The sequence below is a fragment of the Haliotis asinina genome, chromosome 2, assembly GCF_037392515.1.
Source record: "Haliotis asinina isolate JCU_RB_2024 chromosome 2, JCU_Hal_asi_v2, whole genome shotgun sequence".
Classification (NCBI taxonomy): Eukaryota; Metazoa; Mollusca; class Gastropoda; order Lepetellida; family Haliotidae; genus Haliotis; species Haliotis asinina.
This window is the reverse complement of record NC_090281.1, coordinates 57,976,279-57,993,602: the sequence shown is the minus strand read 5'-3', so window position 1 is coordinate 57,993,602 and position 17,324 is coordinate 57,976,279. Positions and strand designations below refer to the sequence as shown.

Genomic DNA, 17,324 nt, shown 5'->3' with positions numbered 1-17,324 from the left:
CAGAGGGATGATGCTGAATTTACAGTGAATACCCAAATCTGACCCACCACCCCGTACCCTACCCATTCTGGTTGGGAACAGTAATTACTTACACAGGTTGTCAGATATCAGCAAATATACTACTACGTCAGTCACATCAGCATTATGAGATACGATGAAATTAAAGGGAATCATCAGCTATTGCTCATTTCTAATGAGTGAGTTTAATTTTATTCTGCACTCGGTAATATTCCAGCTCTATGGCAGCAGTCTGTAAATAATTGTGTCTTGTCCAGAAAATCCAGTTAACAACAGCATGAGCATTGATCTGTGAAACTGGGAACCAATGACATGTCAACCATGTCAGCGCGCCTGACCACCTGATCCTGTTAGATGCCACTATTGACAAGCACATTTGTCTGTTAAGGCAAGCTGGGATTGCAGAATACCTTTTTCACGGGTCCATTTCCCATATGAAGTTTAAGATATAACCAACACAATCCAACTGTGAGAATCTGTCCTGAGAACAGATCTAATAACTTCATAAATCATCAGCAAACACACCGATTCTGTTTTCTTAGACACTTAACCTGTCAGACAATTCTGTAGAATTACAAGTGTGCCATGTAGTACCACTGGATCATTATGGTGGCCAAACGGGTGGCATAGAGAGGACGTAATCTTCAGCTTTCATTCTACCATTTCTAATGAGCGAGCTCATGGCCCACTAGCCTTCAGTTATATGGGCCATGCAGGAAAATTGTGTCATGTTAAAATGTGTATTTTGTTCCTCAAAGACGTACTTGTTGAGTTGCCAAGCCAAAAAGGAACTCACGATGACTTTCAGATTTACATTTACGGATATGCAGACACGCCCCTCCTGCATCTGTACAGTACACCATGTTGAATATTAGTGTGTGAAAGATGCAAGGGTGGAATCTAGAGTCAATGAAAATTCCAGTATTTCCGATCATTTCAATGACCAAATGAGTCACATAAAAAAGGATACAATGTTCTAGTATTAAAATACAACACTGTCAATAGCTAAAAATAATTGTATATCAATAGGAATGATCTAAAGAGCTCTTCAGATTTAAGAAAAGCAAAACAACTGGTGTGACCACATTGTTCACAGAAAGTGTGTTATGCCAAGCTTTAATATGGTGTAGTATGTGATTGTCTATGGCCTATATAATATTAGCACATCAGCCATGACAGCAGCTTACAACCTACAGATTGTGTTCTGGTCAGGCATATTAAATGTAGTGACTGCTTCACCATTCACACACAGGATTAGCTCCAATCATAAAAGTACAAAAAATTTCTCCTCCGACAGCTTTATTTTTTCCCCATGTACACAGTTTACACCGACTCAAGGACTGGTGGTTCATATCCCTCTGGTCGGGTCACTCCCTCACCTCCCTCAGACGTCACGGGTTTGGAAGAGCCACCTCCACTTCCCTCACCATGGAGCTCCATCAGCTTTCCCACTGGAAAACAGAGCCAGCATTAAATGGCAACTCAAAGCCTCAATAACCACATACAGTGGGAAATGCATGTTGATGAGGATTAACACATTGTAACACCAATAGATGGTAATGTGATAGTCAAAGTTGACAGGAAAATTTGGGAAATGAACAAGACAAACAAAACAAGTCTAGAAAATTTGAGACTATTTATATGTAACTCCTGTGCACTAATTACCTTCTGACCCAATACATACAACATGAAATGGATTCCAAGTGTTCAGTGACCTGTTACATCATACGAATATCACTTAAATGCATAACTGACATCTAGCATGGGTTTCTAATATGAACAAAATATATATTGATCTATTTCTTGATGTCAAGATAACATTTCAGAAAAAACATGTGCCCTTACATATACTACAAGGATTTAATAATATATGTATCTGAATTCACTCCCTACCAGCCCAAATACTTGACGATTTCCTGGTAACACCCTGAACAAACAAAAGTAACCTACCATCAAACTTGGGCTTCTTGAGAACCTTGACTTTCCTGACGTACACATCATGAAGGGGGTAGATTCCCTGGCATGCTTTCTCAATGTCCTTGCCGATACTGTCGGGGATCCTGTTTTTATAAACATAAGGGTGTGAAGTTGCTGCAACAGCGTCATCATTAAAAAGGATAAATACTGCAGCAGCATCTAAGTCTGTGGACCAACTGACCAATCAAAAGCTGTTCAATGATGCACATATTTTAGCTCTCCCCTACACACTCCAAGTGCTGATGCAGGCACGTACAGACATGCTTGCTAGAACTCTCAATTCAGGCCTCAGACAATATATTCAGTGGGGTAGGCAAATCCTCAAGGACTGATTCAGCGTGGTGCACGAATGTCATCACTGGCCAAGTACAGGGAATGTTAAAATGTGTATTCAAGTCATACAACACTTATAAATATTTAAGTGTGATTAAAACAACCCAAAAAATGACAGCTCAAGCACTGCACAACCAGACTGGGGAGAAAATCATGCGCAATCAACCTGTGCACACACTGGGTAAAGCGAAAGTATGTTTTACGTCTGTTTTAGCAATATTCTAGCAATATCATGGCAAGGGACAGCACAAATGGGCTTCACACACTGTATCCATCTGGGGAATTGAACATGTGTCTTCAGTGTGATAAGTGACCGTTTTAATCCAGACTAAGCCCCCAACCTTGATTAGCTGGTTCATGTCGAAAGCATGGGATACTGGGATCTTTTCTATCAATGAATCACTCATGGTAATGGGCTAAATAATTCAACATTTTATCTTAACTTACAGCTTGTTTACAACTTCCTTCATGTCATTGGAAGTGATTTCTCGGCCAACGATCTCAAGCATCTTCTTGCGGATAGCCTTGATCTGAAAACAATACACATAAATAATAACTGAAGCTGGCTTTGTTATCAAAATTAAGCAAGAACACTTAATTCCTGACAGTGTAAGTTACCAAGATAATAAACTGATATCATAAGGAACATACGTTTCTTCTCATACTAAACAATTTTCAACAGAATCAATCCAACACAATATTCACAGTAAACAGAAGGACATAGCATACTAGACAGAATGAAATTTGATCAAAGTAGGACAATCAGTAAGAGTGGGAATGCAGCCCTTGTTTCCCCACATCAACTCACCTGTGTGTGCTGGGCATAGCAGGTCTTCTTCACCTGGTTGGCCCTCTTCTTGGTGAAGCCAATGCAGAAAATCCTCAACAAGTAGCCATCAGTTGTCTTCACATCCAGATGAGCCTCAATCAAAGTCTGAAACAGTTGGCAGTGTGTACATGATAATTGTAATCTTTCACTTAACAACTTAGAAAAGAACAACATTTCAGAGGAGCTGACTTGTCAAAGTCTGAGCAATTGAAGTCATGAGCAATGAGTTATTCCTGAAAATCAACGTCTTGACCATACAAATCTTGTAATCAATGTCAAAACTACCCACCTGCCATTTCTTCACCATGGAGCAGAGCTTGTCACGTGTAAGATCCATGCCATGGAAGTTAGTAAGGACGTTGCGGCCCTGAACATCTTCGGCAATCAGCTTGAATTTTCTGAAGGTAACCTCATCATTCTGAAGGTCGGCTAAAGACACCTCAAACACACGACCCTTAAGTCCATCAGAGGCAATTTCTGAAACAAAATCAATAGTATTAGCATGACCGAAAACAGTAAATTATCTGTATATAAGAGCTGCTACAGTATGAGAGAGCTTTTAAAATACACAGAATCAATTAGATCCCCTCTCCATCTCTTCATGATTGGTACTTGTCTGAAAAACCGTAATCATCTTAATCACATTAATTCATAAATTTGTGATGTTTCCATTCCAACATTCTGTGGCAAATAAAATCATGATATGCATCCACTTTTACACACAATGTCAGATCATTCTTGTAATCTGACCATGGGAGAAAAGTGTATGAATAAGGTCATAAAACGACATCAGCAACATAAAATAGCTTCAGAAAAAGATTCAGTGGGCTAGGCATATCCTCAATAAAGGTTCAGCGTGATGCACGAATGTCATCACAGACTACAAAGATGCTGATTGCAGTTTGGGGAACACACAAACAACTTACATCCATCTTCACTGGCACGCTAAACGTTTAAGCAAAGGTGAAATAGTTGATAGCACATTGGTTGACATTTTACTGATGAACAGAAAAGAAACTTATTTAGTATTTCTGGAAGTATTTCTTTTTAGAACACTTTCACACAGGTTAATGTTCTTTTGTGACAAGAAATACGGGACCTACATATAGAAAAATCTCCTTGAACTTGTAGTCCTTTCAGGGATCACTTTGGGTAGAAATTTGAGGAGTTTTATCCATTGAAATACAAATAATCCCATTAAAATGTGGAGAAATTCCAATTACTTATGCATGCTTCCACTATGTAACAAAATAGAAATATCTAACTTCTTCTGAAAATATCATTGCTCAGATTTAGGAAGAGATTTCCCCACATTGTCCAGAGTGTTCCCTGTACTTTTAACAAGCTGTCTTGTAAGAATCAGAAAAACATTTTGTTCACTTTGGTCATTTAAAGTATGCATAAAAATTAACATGATTGATTTTAAGTTCTTACAATGCAAGTGAACATATCTATTTTTAACCTGTTTCAAATGTTCAGCACAGGATTTGCTAACACTTCAAAAAGTTAGGACTAGATTCTTGTGTGTAGTATAACAGTTTTGATCTGTGGTGAATCTTCTAACGAAGTTTTCAAAACATCAGGGACTATGTCATTTCTCACATCATATTCCATACCAGAAATGTGCAGGAAAACATTTAGTGGTGCAGTAGTCAGTGTTCATGTCAACAGTGGGCCTCAGACAAAGATTCAGTGGGTTAGGCAAATCCTCAAGAACTGATTCAGCGTGGTGCACGAATGTCATCACTGGCCAAAAATAACTTCAACTCTTCACACACAAAGATCTGTCTACGACTGACTAATGCTCTGATAAAGAAAACAGATCTAACTCTGTCAACTACAATTGCAAACCTTCACCATGTTTATGTAAATCATTTCAAGACACCAAACATCCTATGTCCTACTTTCTTCATGCTATAAACATGGGAAGAATGTTTAGAGAGTGAAAATACTCATACTTGTTCCTTGTGTTCTTGTTACCAAGGTTTTGCCAATCTGGCGTACAGCAAACATAGAAGGGGCCTTCACATCATACCAGTCTTTCTTTGCGAAAGGATCAACTCTGAAGAGAAAAGGCATTTACAACAATGTAAATTTCAAATGGGGTGTGAGGTCAAGTAATTCACTTTGATAACAAAATATGAGTCAAGTTCTCAAGTAAAGTGAAGTAGTATATACACAGCCTTGATATATATAAACATATAGCTATCCTATCTTTAACAACAAAATTGGTTCATCATTGAAGACTGTGACCATGATTACTATCTTCGAAAGTGTTTTGAAGACACAAAACACCACCATAATAAAATAATGACACAGATGAGTGCTGGAGTGAACGAGTTCAGTTTTATGCTGCACTCAGAAATATTCCAGCTATATGGCGGTGGTCTGTAAATAATCAAATCTGGACCAGACAATCCAGTGACCAACAAAATAAGCATCGATCTGCGACATGTCAACCACGTCAGCAAGTCTGACCAGCAAGCATAGTCGCCTTTTATGGCAAGCATGGGTTGCTGAAGGACTATTCTACCCCTGGACCTTCATGGGTCGATGAGTGCTGGAAGTTAATGGAAAAGTGTAAAATGTCAAATGATGCAATTGTCTAAAAGAGTTGGGCAAATTAAAAGAACTGACACTTGATCTTTTCAAGTCAAGTGGATGGAAGTGTACATATTCGTTGATTAAATATTGACGTACTACCTAAAAAGCCTGTTGAAAATCAAGTAAACCAATATAAATTTGCCAGGTTTATCAAATGAACGAAATAACGCAAGGCACCAAAGCATATGGTCTTCAGCACTTTTGAACATCATGAAACATTTATGATCAATACGTACAAACGATTATATGAGGAGATATCCTTCAGTTCCTTTTATGTCAACCCGAAATCCCCGATTATTTCAACTAGACCTGTCGAATGCTACTGGCACATAAACATCCCCTGGGGTTGTCTCAAGCGAAGGATGTTTGTAGGATTATGCTTGTGCTAAGATGGCCAAGTCTAACACTGGGCATACTAATGATCGCTGAAACACATACGACATAAACCGTGTGGTACTTTACAGTGGTGCAAGAAACTCATGTGCCATATCAGGGGTATTGCCACCAATCCGTGAGAAGCGGGTACATAATGTCGACATCCCAGTTTACTTCTCACTTTATGTATTACGGAATAACCGTGTTATTTAACAAATATTTAATCGAAAACGTACGCCTTCTTCTTGGCACCCTTTTTGCCTCCTTTAGTCAGTCGTTTATTTTTTCCGACCGCCATGGTGGCCAAATGTTGGAAAGAGGAAGTTTAGAAAAGACCGAGAAGCATTGTGGGAAATATGTATACTATTTGCCATACACCACTCAACATATATTACATGATGTTCGGTAGATCACAATGTGTACATATTTGGGGTATCAATATATTTGCCATCTTTCGTTAAAGAAGACCGCATGTAGACCGCATGTAGTTTGAAATGCTGGAGCATATAAAGGTACATGTTCAGCGGATGAATTTTGAAACCATACACACTTGATTTGTGTTTCATGTCTCCTACTTAGTTCAAATGTCGAATCTGATGAAAGATAACATTTTCGTAGAAAAAAATACCTAGGAAATGCAAACAACTTGTGCTATTAAATACTGAAGTAGTTACAACAACAGGTTTATTAAGGGAATACGAAGTCCAAACCAGGAAACGTCAGATCGACATTTAAATGTAATTCTACATTCTGTCCCCATACAAGATTGCTCTTTTTCAGGATGGATGCATGCAAATTCTGGGTTCTTTTAACATTCGATTGGGACAACAGTTATAATGGGGGTTTGATTTCTGGTAGTATAAGTCTTGTTTAAGGGAAGATCCTTGAACAAAAAATATTTTAATTACTATTGAATCATAAATGGTGTTCCTGCATTTCGTCTTTTCTGAAGTTTCCATCTCGTAAAACCTAACGGTAAAATGTATTCAACGTTAAATTGGAGGTGGTATTTCAAATCAGTTAGACATGTGAAATGTATTTATTTGAAATAGGTTCTAAGTAAATACTATTTTGAACGGGTTAGGTACCGCAAACTAGTTCTCCGTCTGTGTGTTTGCGACGACTGCGCGCTAACATCGGATCATCTGCTGATGCAGAGACCCAGTCTTTTGCCGGGCCTACACAGTTGATTAACGAAAGTTCAGCGAGTTGTCAAACTGTTCCGAAGTTGACACTATTATGTCTGGAAATCAAGGTTACACAGAGCATATAGAACATATGCCAAGGTTACCAGAGTACGAATATCCACCACCTTGGATACCATATGCAGAGGTTCGGGAAGCGGCGAAAACATACTGTCCAATTTTCGATCAGCAAAATAAATACGCTCTCAATGAAATCAGAAAGCATTTTTTTGTTAGAAGAGTTTTATAAGCATCAAGATACTGCAATATTTTGAAAACCTGTATCTTCAAACAGTGGTCACAACAGTCGTTGAACGTTATCACAACTTTAGTTATGCAAAACACAGGCTTGTAATCGGCAACTTGACACTGATACATAGGTGGTGATGTAGCCTTGTTAAGCTGTTCACTCATGACAGATTCGCTCGTCAAACGAAAGACCCGGACTCTATACACCACTCGGGTGCAACATGGTCAGCAAATGTCAGGTCTACTCTGTTTGATATTGCTGCAGTATTTCTAAACTAGAACTAAACTCTCTCCCACTCACTCACGAACAAAAATGCAGAAATGTAATGTTCAAATCCAGAAAAGGCTACAATGTGTGAAGCCCACATCTTGTGCCACCCATGATGATATTGTTGGAACGCTGCGTGAAGAATGTAAAACCATACCCACCCACCTATTTGCGCATCAGTTTAAGCATATTTCCAAACAACAAATACCATTGTACTTGATGTTGCTAATGAAATATGTTGACAGAGGATGGACCACCCAGATTACAGCACAGACCACAGACAGTTCATGCCAAGGAAGATTCAGCTGATCCGAGAACGAGCCTCGGAGGCAGTCAGTACACTTAATTACATATTCGTAGAGTTTCCTTGAAAGGAGTGGAAGTTTGGGTATTAATAATGTGTAGTAAACTATGGTAATAACAAACGTAAAGAGACCAATTTCATTGTATTACCATAGGCCAGTTTACATGTATACAACTAAGATGTACTGCAAATGATTGGAACAAATACAAAGAGTTTTCTATATTCATCAGTTGAATATTAATTTAGTTATTGTATTTACTCAAATTGTTAAGGGTCCAACATGTGAAGACCGTTTCAGATGTCAGCCGCTATGGTATTATGGGAATACATGCATTACTAAGTTATTTAGTGGCTTAAAACCACATTCACTCCTTACAAGGAATTATCACGCGTACCTTATAAGGTGTTACACATTGATTTCTAACCTGAAACTGAGAGATAACTGGAAATGTGTAAAAAAAACTCTGTGTGACACCAACAAACAATGAAGAGGTGGCCTGTAATTAGATAGCCCTTATCCTATAGTATACAGTATTCGAAATGTTTCTTCTCCATGAGTTTATCCAGATTGCCTTGTTCATTGTTTCAGCTTGGCTTCAACATTCGAGGTGGCCGGGAACATTACTGTGGAGTCTATGTGTCTAAGGTGGGTGATGTGATTCTGATGTGATTCAGACAGTTAGTGACATATATGGGATAAGCAGTTTACTTAGTTCGAAGCCCATGGCATCATTCACTGGATTGTCTGGTTCAGACTTAAAGTTTCCAGGCACCTTTCGTATAGGACTATCACTACTGAGTGTTTAGCGAAACAGACAAATTCTGTACAAAATGGAGTCAGGCAGTAAGAAACAACAGAGTTCCCAACTAAACAAAAAACAAATTATATTTCTGTTATTTCAACCATTGCTTGGATCAAAGAAAACAACATTTTTCTACAATGAGTTGTTAGTGACATTTTCCCAGGATAATGTTGGGTATCCTGAGAAGACCAGGTCACTTTAGAACCATCAGTCTGGTGTAAAAGTTGAGTTTTTGTGTGTATGTGGTCCCATTAAAATTTCAGAAATTTAATCTCTGAATATGGTGCATGACACAAGGAATATACTTCCCAGTCTTGAAGAGCTCATATAGATATATGCAGAGTACCATATTTCTATTATCCAAGTACCTGAGTCACAGTTGATCTTCAGCAACCCGTCTATGGATCAGGTGCTCAGGCATTCAGGTGTTCAGGCTTGCTGACTTGACTGATGCATGTCAGTATATATCAACTGCATCAATTAAATATCATGATATAAATCACTGCATTGTCCACTCCAGCTTTGATTATTTGCCCTGTGCCATCATATAGGTCGATAAATTACTGTTTACCATTAATTTCAAAAATCATTTTGCATCACGCAGTTGTTAGTCTTTGTTTCTAGTTGTTGTTTTTGGTTTGAAAATGAAAATAGTACATATGCAAATTTCACATTGTACACCAATCTTTTCAGAGTGATTACTGTACAAACAACTATGGTCACAAGGAAGTGCATCTGGTGATGCTCTCTCAAAACATTCAATATCATCATATCAACATTTACTGACTCTGAGTTAATCCTAAATTGCAAATGAAGTTCCCCTACATTTTTTGTAGAGTGTATATGGACAGTTGCTAAGATTTGCATGTAACAGAAAACAAAAACAAGTCTGTCATCCAGCATTAGACACCATTGGGCACATCCATCGTCTCTTTCGGACGTACGGTTGTGTAACATCCAGATGTGGGAGCAAACATTCAGCCCGTCTAGATTTTCAGCTGTCTCTACTCATGGACCAGTGGCCTTCTCTATCACTGTCATCCATTTCAGTATGGAATCAATACAGGAAGACCCACCCAAAGGTAGCCTGATACTTGAACATGAGTTTTCAGTGATGTTGTTGCCAGAGATCCTGCTTCAAATGTTGTTTTGTCTGCAGGTGATGCCAAACAGTGAAGCTGATCGTCTTGGACTCAAAGAAGCAGACCAGGTGAGAGTTTTACATCTTTAGGTGAATGTATACAGTTCATCTTAACATGTTGAATGACCAAGTCCCTTAAACAATAGATCACATGATCAAATATATCTTTTACATTGCTTTCAGATTTTGTTGGTGAATGATATTGACTTTGAAAGTATTGACCACAGTGAGGTAAGGTGTATGCAAAACTATCTTGATGTCAGAACTGACAACATGTGACTTTTTTTATTTATACAGTGGAAGCTGTCAAAACCGGCAAGTTGTCAACACTGTGTAAAATCTAAGCCTCATCTGTGGCTTGCACATTTATCATCAGCTCTACAATACATCGGATTGTCTAAACCAGATTATTCTTTCAGTCCCAATGAGTGCTGGTTTAGACAACTTCCACTGTAGTTCCTACGTTACCCTGATTGAATAAAATAAAATTACTGTGCCATGTGAAGGCAATGATGGGAAAATGACTGGAGTGGTCATAATGTGGTCTAGTCCCATGATATTTTGGAAGTAAGTCTGGAAAACCTTCTTGAAAAAGACTAATGATTTATATCAGTTGGTCCTAGATATTGCCTTACATTCAGTTTTGATATTGTGATCGGTTTATTCCCAGTGCTAATTGGTGCATTAGATTCACCTCTAGTGTTAAAAGGTGCTTTAGGATCACTTCCAGTGTTAAATGGTGCTTTAAGTTCACTTAAGGTTCACTTCAAGTGTTTAATGGCACTTTAGGTCCATTTGCAGAGTTAATTAGCACTTTTTGTTCACTTCCTATGTTAACTGACATTTACAAATCACTTCAGTGTTAAACGTTACTTTATGTTCACTGTCATATAGAGAAATGATCAGGTGGTCGGACTCACTGACTTGGTTGACACATGTCTTTGTATCTGATGTGTTTTTTTCTTTCCACTCAGGCTGTGAAAATTCTCAAGATGAACACCAACATACACATGGTTGTGAGATATTTTCCATATGGTGAGTAACAGTTTCACCGCTGTACATGTGGTGTGAGATATTTTCCACATGGCTATTAACATTTTCACCACTGTACATGTGGTGTGAGATATTTTCCATATGGTGAATAACAGTTTCACCACTGTACATGTGGTGTGAGATATTTTCCACATGGCTATTAACATTTTCACCACTGTACATGTGGTGGGAGATATTTTCCATATGGTGAATAAGTTTCACCACTGTACATGTGGTGTGAGATATTTTCCATATGGTGAGTAACAGTTTCACCACTGTACATGTGGTGTGAGATATTTTCCATATGGTGAGTAACAGTTTCACCGCTGTACATGTGGTGTGAGATATTTTCCATATGGTGAGTAACAGTTTCACCACTGTGCATGTGGTGTGAGATATTTTCCATATGGTGAATAACATTTTCACCACTGTACATGTGGTGTGAGATATTTTCCATATGGTAAATAACAGTTTCACCACTGTACATGTGGTGTGAGATATTTTCCATATGGTGAATAACAGTTTCACCACTGTACATGTGGTGTGAGATATTTTCCATATGGTGAGTAACAGTTTCACCACTGTACATGTGGTGTGAGATATTTTCCATATGGTGAGTAACAGTTTCACCGCTGTACATGTGGTGTGAGATATTTTCCACATGGCTATTAACATTTTCACCACTGTACATGTGGTGTGAGATATTTTCCATATGGTGAATAACAGTTTCACCACTGTACATGTGGTGTGAGATATTTTCCATATGGTGAGTAACAGTTTCACCACTGTACATGTGGTGTGAGATATTTTCCATATGGTGAGTAACAGTTTCACCACTGTACATGTGGTATTTTCCATATGGTGAATAACAGTTTTACCACTGTACATGTGGTGTGAGACATTTTCCGTACGGTGAATAACAGTTTCACCACTGTACATGTGGTGTGAGACATTTTCCACATGACGATAGACAGTTTCACCACTGTACATGTGGTGTGAGATATTTTCGGTACGGTGAATAACAGTTTCACCAATTTACATGTGGTGTGAGACATTTTCCACATGACAATAGACTGTTTCACCACTGTACATGTGGTGTGAGATATTTTCCACATGACGAAAGACAGTTTCACTATATGTGGTGTTGTGATATTTTCCATCCTTCAAATGGCTGTGTGGGGCGGTGGGGTAGCCCAGTGGTTAAGGCGTTTGCTTGTCATGCTGAAGACCCGGATTCGATTTCCCACATGGGTGCCCTTTATTTTGCTGGAATGTTACTAAAATGTTACGGAAAACTAAACTCACTCACACTCTCATGCCTCTGAGATATTTCCCACATAGCGGGTAACAGTTTCATCACTCGAACCATGACGATGAGATATTTCCCACATGGTTAGAAATTGTTCTGCAAATTAAAATATTGAGGGGTGATTTTACCCATTTGGTTTCACCTCTCTGAACGTGATGGCGAGATATTTCTCATATGCCAAGTGACAGTTAAAACACCCAACATACCGCTGAAATTGATAAAGTTAGGTTGTATATATGGATGCAGGCTGACAGTAATGACTAATGTTAAGAGTATTCTGAGGGCCAGTAAAATTTAGGACTTTCTGTGAGCTGTCCAAACATTGTTAGGTAAACCTTTTGCTCCTAGTAGTTCACAGTGACAGTCAAGTAAGACATTTCACTGTCTAAATCAAACATGCATGTAAAATTCAATGACTTAGAAAATTTCAACAGAAAAGTCAAGACCCGTCCACCCATGCTTACTCCTGACATGACATTGGTAGGGACTCTGTTTTCATTGTGTTATCTGGCTGTGCATTTGTGTTTAAGGATAATCTCGTATGTATGCAGGGGTTCAAAAATCCTATCGCCCGATGCCTGGGAGAAGTTAGTTTTCATTTCGGGCAATCAAATAAGGTATCTTACTTGTCCGTGGGCTACTAGATAATGTCCACTTGTGGTTTTAAACTGCAAATAAACTTGGATTTCATTTCATATCTGCTCATAATGTAGCTATTACATTTTGCAATAGTAGTAATTTAGAGCTATTGTTCTTTTAAATTTATCACTCTTCGATAAACAGTCCAGTAAACATTAATATCAAACATTCTGTCATAAAATCAGGACAAGTGGAAAATTAGTCAGGACAAGTTACTTTCTTGAAGTCACTTGCCCTGTGGCAAGTCGCTTTTAAAAACAATCTTGAACCCCTGGTATGAACAAGGAATTTGTAATCAATTGAAGTTCATGCACCAAAAGACTTCTTAGAACAGGTTTTTTGGAAGAATAGTGAAGTTTTCTGTCAAACACCACCAATTCAGCAACTGACATCAGATCATGAATCTGAAACTAATACATCCTGAAGAAACTGAGATGTTCTTTCCAGTACTTGATTTGGTGCCCCCCCATTCCATGTAAACCCTTAATTCCTGCTAGTTCCTGTTTTGTTCTGTTCTCAATACATGACCCAGAGTCACTGATATTCTCTTGTTTCTTTTTCAGGTTATGATAAAACATATGATAAAAACCGACCAACTCAACATCAAGTGAATCGACCTGGTGACCCTTACCATGGAAGTACATGATAGGTCATCACAGAAATCACCAGTGTTTAGGTCTTACTCATATCAGCTTTCATTAATCATTATTAAAAGTGCTATATGGCATGAGACTAGACTCATGTCCTCCTTCACATCCTTTCTTGTTGTATCCGGGGCAGTGTATATTCATTTCTGATGTATGTTCGTAGGTGATATTCAGTTGACTTTAAGATGTGTTAATATGATCAAGCTGCTATGTTGAAGAGGAACACTTTATATGGACAGACAACTTCTTTATTGCAGTTGATGGAATGTTTTGGTGTATATCCTAAAACAATTATCATTATCAACACTCACACTATCATTTGCATGATAATGGTGTTAGGATCAACACCATAACATTGCAACCACTGAAATAAAGATGCTGTCTTTCCATAAAATGTGTTCCTATGGAGTGTTGTTTTGTCATCAGAAAGGGGCTTCAACACATTTTCTTTTTGAATGAATCAAAACTTTGTCCTTCAGTGTGACAAGTAGACCCAGTTTGATTTAGCTATTAGGAAAATGTTGAAGTCATTTCTGATGACACTTTACAGTTAAGCTGCCCAACGAAGGTACTGTAATCAAAGACCAGTGAAGGTCCCGGGGTAGAATAGGCCTTCAGCAACCCATGCTTGCCATAAAAGGCGACTGTGCTTGTCGTAAGAGGCGACTAACGGGATCGGGTGGTCAGGCTTGCTGACTTGGTTGACGCATGTCATCGGTTCCCACTTGCGCAGATCAATGCTCATGTTGTTGATCACTGGATTGTCTGGTCCAGACTCGATTATTTACAGACAGCCGCCATATAGCTGTAATATTGCTGAGTGCGGCGTAAAACTAAACTCACTCACTCACTCACTCACTACTGTAATCAAAACAAATGTTACATGATACACTTACAGTACTTGTCGAGTACATACTGCCTCCTATCAGTCAGTTGTAACATACTACTCATTTGGAAAATTGATGCATATTTGTATGATAGACTATCCACATGTGTCCTGATCACCAGTACGTTGTTTATCAGGTCGTTCTTTATGTAGGGGAGTGTGTCTTGACCATGGGCTGCTTTCACAAAGCATCCTTTACTAGGGTTAATCTTAACTGCCATTCTTTAAAAAGCACTAAGGTTACCTCAGTGACTTACAATCACCTTAGTGGTTTGAGAAAAGCGGTCTGCATCTGCATCAGTTTGGTTAGATATTTATTAACACACTTCGCTGGACCATTTTTCCACATTCAGACTTTGGTAAGTTTGGGTAACTTAATAATTAGAGTGTGGTATTCTTTGCTCACATGTTTGATTCCTTTGTAATTTGCAGTCTGTCCACACTTTCATGTGTGTGATACACAGATACAGCATTGTTCTGGACAAACTAAACCAAAACTGTGTGAGTGATGTTAGATCATCTACTGTGGAATGAATCTCTGTGTTGATGTCAGGTTTACATAGAATGTCCAGGGCCCACTTGCACAAAGCAATCTTAGCGATACAATGATTGTAATTCCCATTCTCCAACATAGACTTAAGACAGTCGTAGCGCTAAGATCGCTTTGTGCAAGTGGGCCCTGGTATTCAGATCACTAGCTATCAGAGTGAATGAGTGGGTTTAGTTGCACACAGCACTCATCAGTATACCAACTGCGTGGTGGCGGTCGGTAAATAATGGAGTCTTTACCAGATGATTTAGTGATTAACAGCATGAGTATCGATCTACACAGCTGGGTTGATTGTTGTTTAAGCCTGCCCTCAGCAGTTTTTCAGCTATGTGGCAGGACAAAAGAGGGATACAATGACATCTGTTAACAAGGTCAGCAAGCCTGACGACCCAATCCCGACGACCCAATCCCATTAGTCGCCTCTTATGACAAGCATGGGTTACTGAAGATTAATTCAAACCCAGACCTTGTTTTGAAATGTTTTAGAAAACCACACTGATAGTGAATCTCAGCCTGGTCACCATGGTTCCCCAGAGATTTGGGAGTCTGGGTCCCCCAAATTCCTACTTAGGCACAATGTGTGAAGCCCATTTCTGGTAACCCCACCCTGCTGTGTTTGTAAACACATTTAACACTCACTTTCCCACCAAAACCCAGAATACTATGGTCTACGTATGCACTGAATCCTTTGTGTCCACCTGAAAGAAATTTGAAAACAAAAACTGAGGAGCTATAATATTGTGGGTTTTTTTTCAATAATCATTCATTATGTCATTCACGGAATAAGATGGTTGTGATTCAGGATAGTAAAATTGTGTGAAGTAAGAGGGGATAGCAGTCTAATTCATTGTTATGACCTTCTTGTTGATATGCTCTAAGGGTAGCATGTTTTACAATCTTTTTACCAAATTATATGCTCTAATTTGCACAAACTGTCTGAACTTTGACTGAGCAAATATCATATTGCATTTTGCATTGGTGTCTATTGAAATATTTAGCATCTATTTCATGTCTCTCAACCTGCAAATTTTATTAGCACTTGAGACATTGTGAGTGGGCTCATCATTTGTGTAAAACTGTTCATACAGTTCAGAGTAAAAGTCTCATTTCTGTTGACATGGCAACTCATTGAAAACATTCTTTCTTAACATTTTCTTCATCTCATAATGTAATTTGAAATGGCAGGACAGATTTGTCAAGGTATTCACCATGACATAGCTGAAACAAGCCTCCTTTGTTACTTCTCTTCACTACTGTATTATTGATGCTTTGTAAGTTCATGCTAATCAAAATACCTTAGCTGTAATAAAGGTATGACAGTAAATCAAAGTACGTTCGTTCTGCAAGAATCTAAAATTTTGATATGCCTCATGACTATGCAAACTAGAAGCTGGTGTTTCAAATAGATCTAAATGATCTCCAATTTCTCTTAAGAAGTCAAAAACTGTTTTGTGTTTTTTTATGCCATGAGTTCAAATACCAGTAGTTCATTTTACTCATATGGCTCAATTCTATTATTGACCTCCCAGACTTTGATTGTGATCAAGACATTCCACTAAGGGAAATCAGCCTTTTGATCATGTTGCTTTTGTTATTATTAAATCATATATTGTATACTTGTGTGTATTTCTATAATATGTATCAATCAAAATATACATTCAAATAAATATTTTGTCTCGAGAATTGTGTGATATTTTTTATGTATTCATTAACATTTTCTCATTAAATACTGTATGTTCTTGTATGTGATTCATGCTTGCTCATACTCCATTCTTTGTACAGGATTAGATTAAAAATGCTGTTTAGTGAAAACTATAGGTTCACCTGGCTGCTGTACAGCCATATGGTTAAAGTCCAGTGAAGATTAATGATTAATGTTACAGCTTACACATCAAGATCAGGGATAGGCTGGATCTTCAGTAATCCATGCAGGTTTTAAGAGGTGACCAACAGGTATTGGGCGGTCAGGCTGGCTGACTTGGTTGACACATGTCATCAGATCTCAGTTGCATAGATCAGTTGATCACTGGATTGTCTGGTCCAGACTCAAGTCCTGACCACCATCATATAGCTGGATTATTGCCAACTGTGGCTTAAAACTAAACTCTCTCACTCATGCCCAGGTTAATATGTGTTATTCTGGAGTGGCTTGTGATCAAGTGTTGTATGTGCCAAG

At 38.4% G+C, this 17,324-nt stretch overlaps 2 protein-coding genes across 2 annotated transcripts; one reads left to right on the top strand and one right to left on the bottom strand.

Moving 5' to 3' along the window:
- Positions 1–1,300: 1,300 nt before the first annotated feature.
- On the bottom strand, positions 1,301–6,505 carry LOC137273989 (small ribosomal subunit protein eS1). The gene is made up of 7 exons (XM_067806926.1): positions 6,373–6,505; positions 5,116–5,219; positions 3,447–3,634; positions 3,137–3,262; positions 2,776–2,858; positions 1,969–2,078; positions 1,301–1,469 (listed from the first exon to the last, which is right to left on the bottom strand). Exons 1-7 carry the CDS (start codon positions 6,432–6,434, stop codon positions 1,342–1,344), a joined length of 801 nt encoding a protein of 266 aa, XP_067663027.1. The 5' UTR covers positions 6,435–6,505; the 3' UTR covers positions 1,301–1,341.
- Positions 6,506–7,246: 741 nt separating this feature from the next.
- On the top strand, positions 7,247–16,831 carry LOC137272729 (PDZ domain-containing protein 11-like). The gene is made up of 7 exons (XM_067805115.1): positions 7,247–7,468; positions 8,083–8,169; positions 8,731–8,787; positions 10,104–10,154; positions 10,269–10,316; positions 11,060–11,120; positions 13,629–16,831. Exons 1-7 carry the CDS (start codon positions 7,376–7,378, stop codon positions 13,709–13,711), a joined length of 480 nt encoding a protein of 159 aa, XP_067661216.1. The 5' UTR covers positions 7,247–7,375; the 3' UTR covers positions 13,712–16,831.
- The last annotated feature ends 493 nt before the right edge of the window (positions 16,832–17,324 follow it).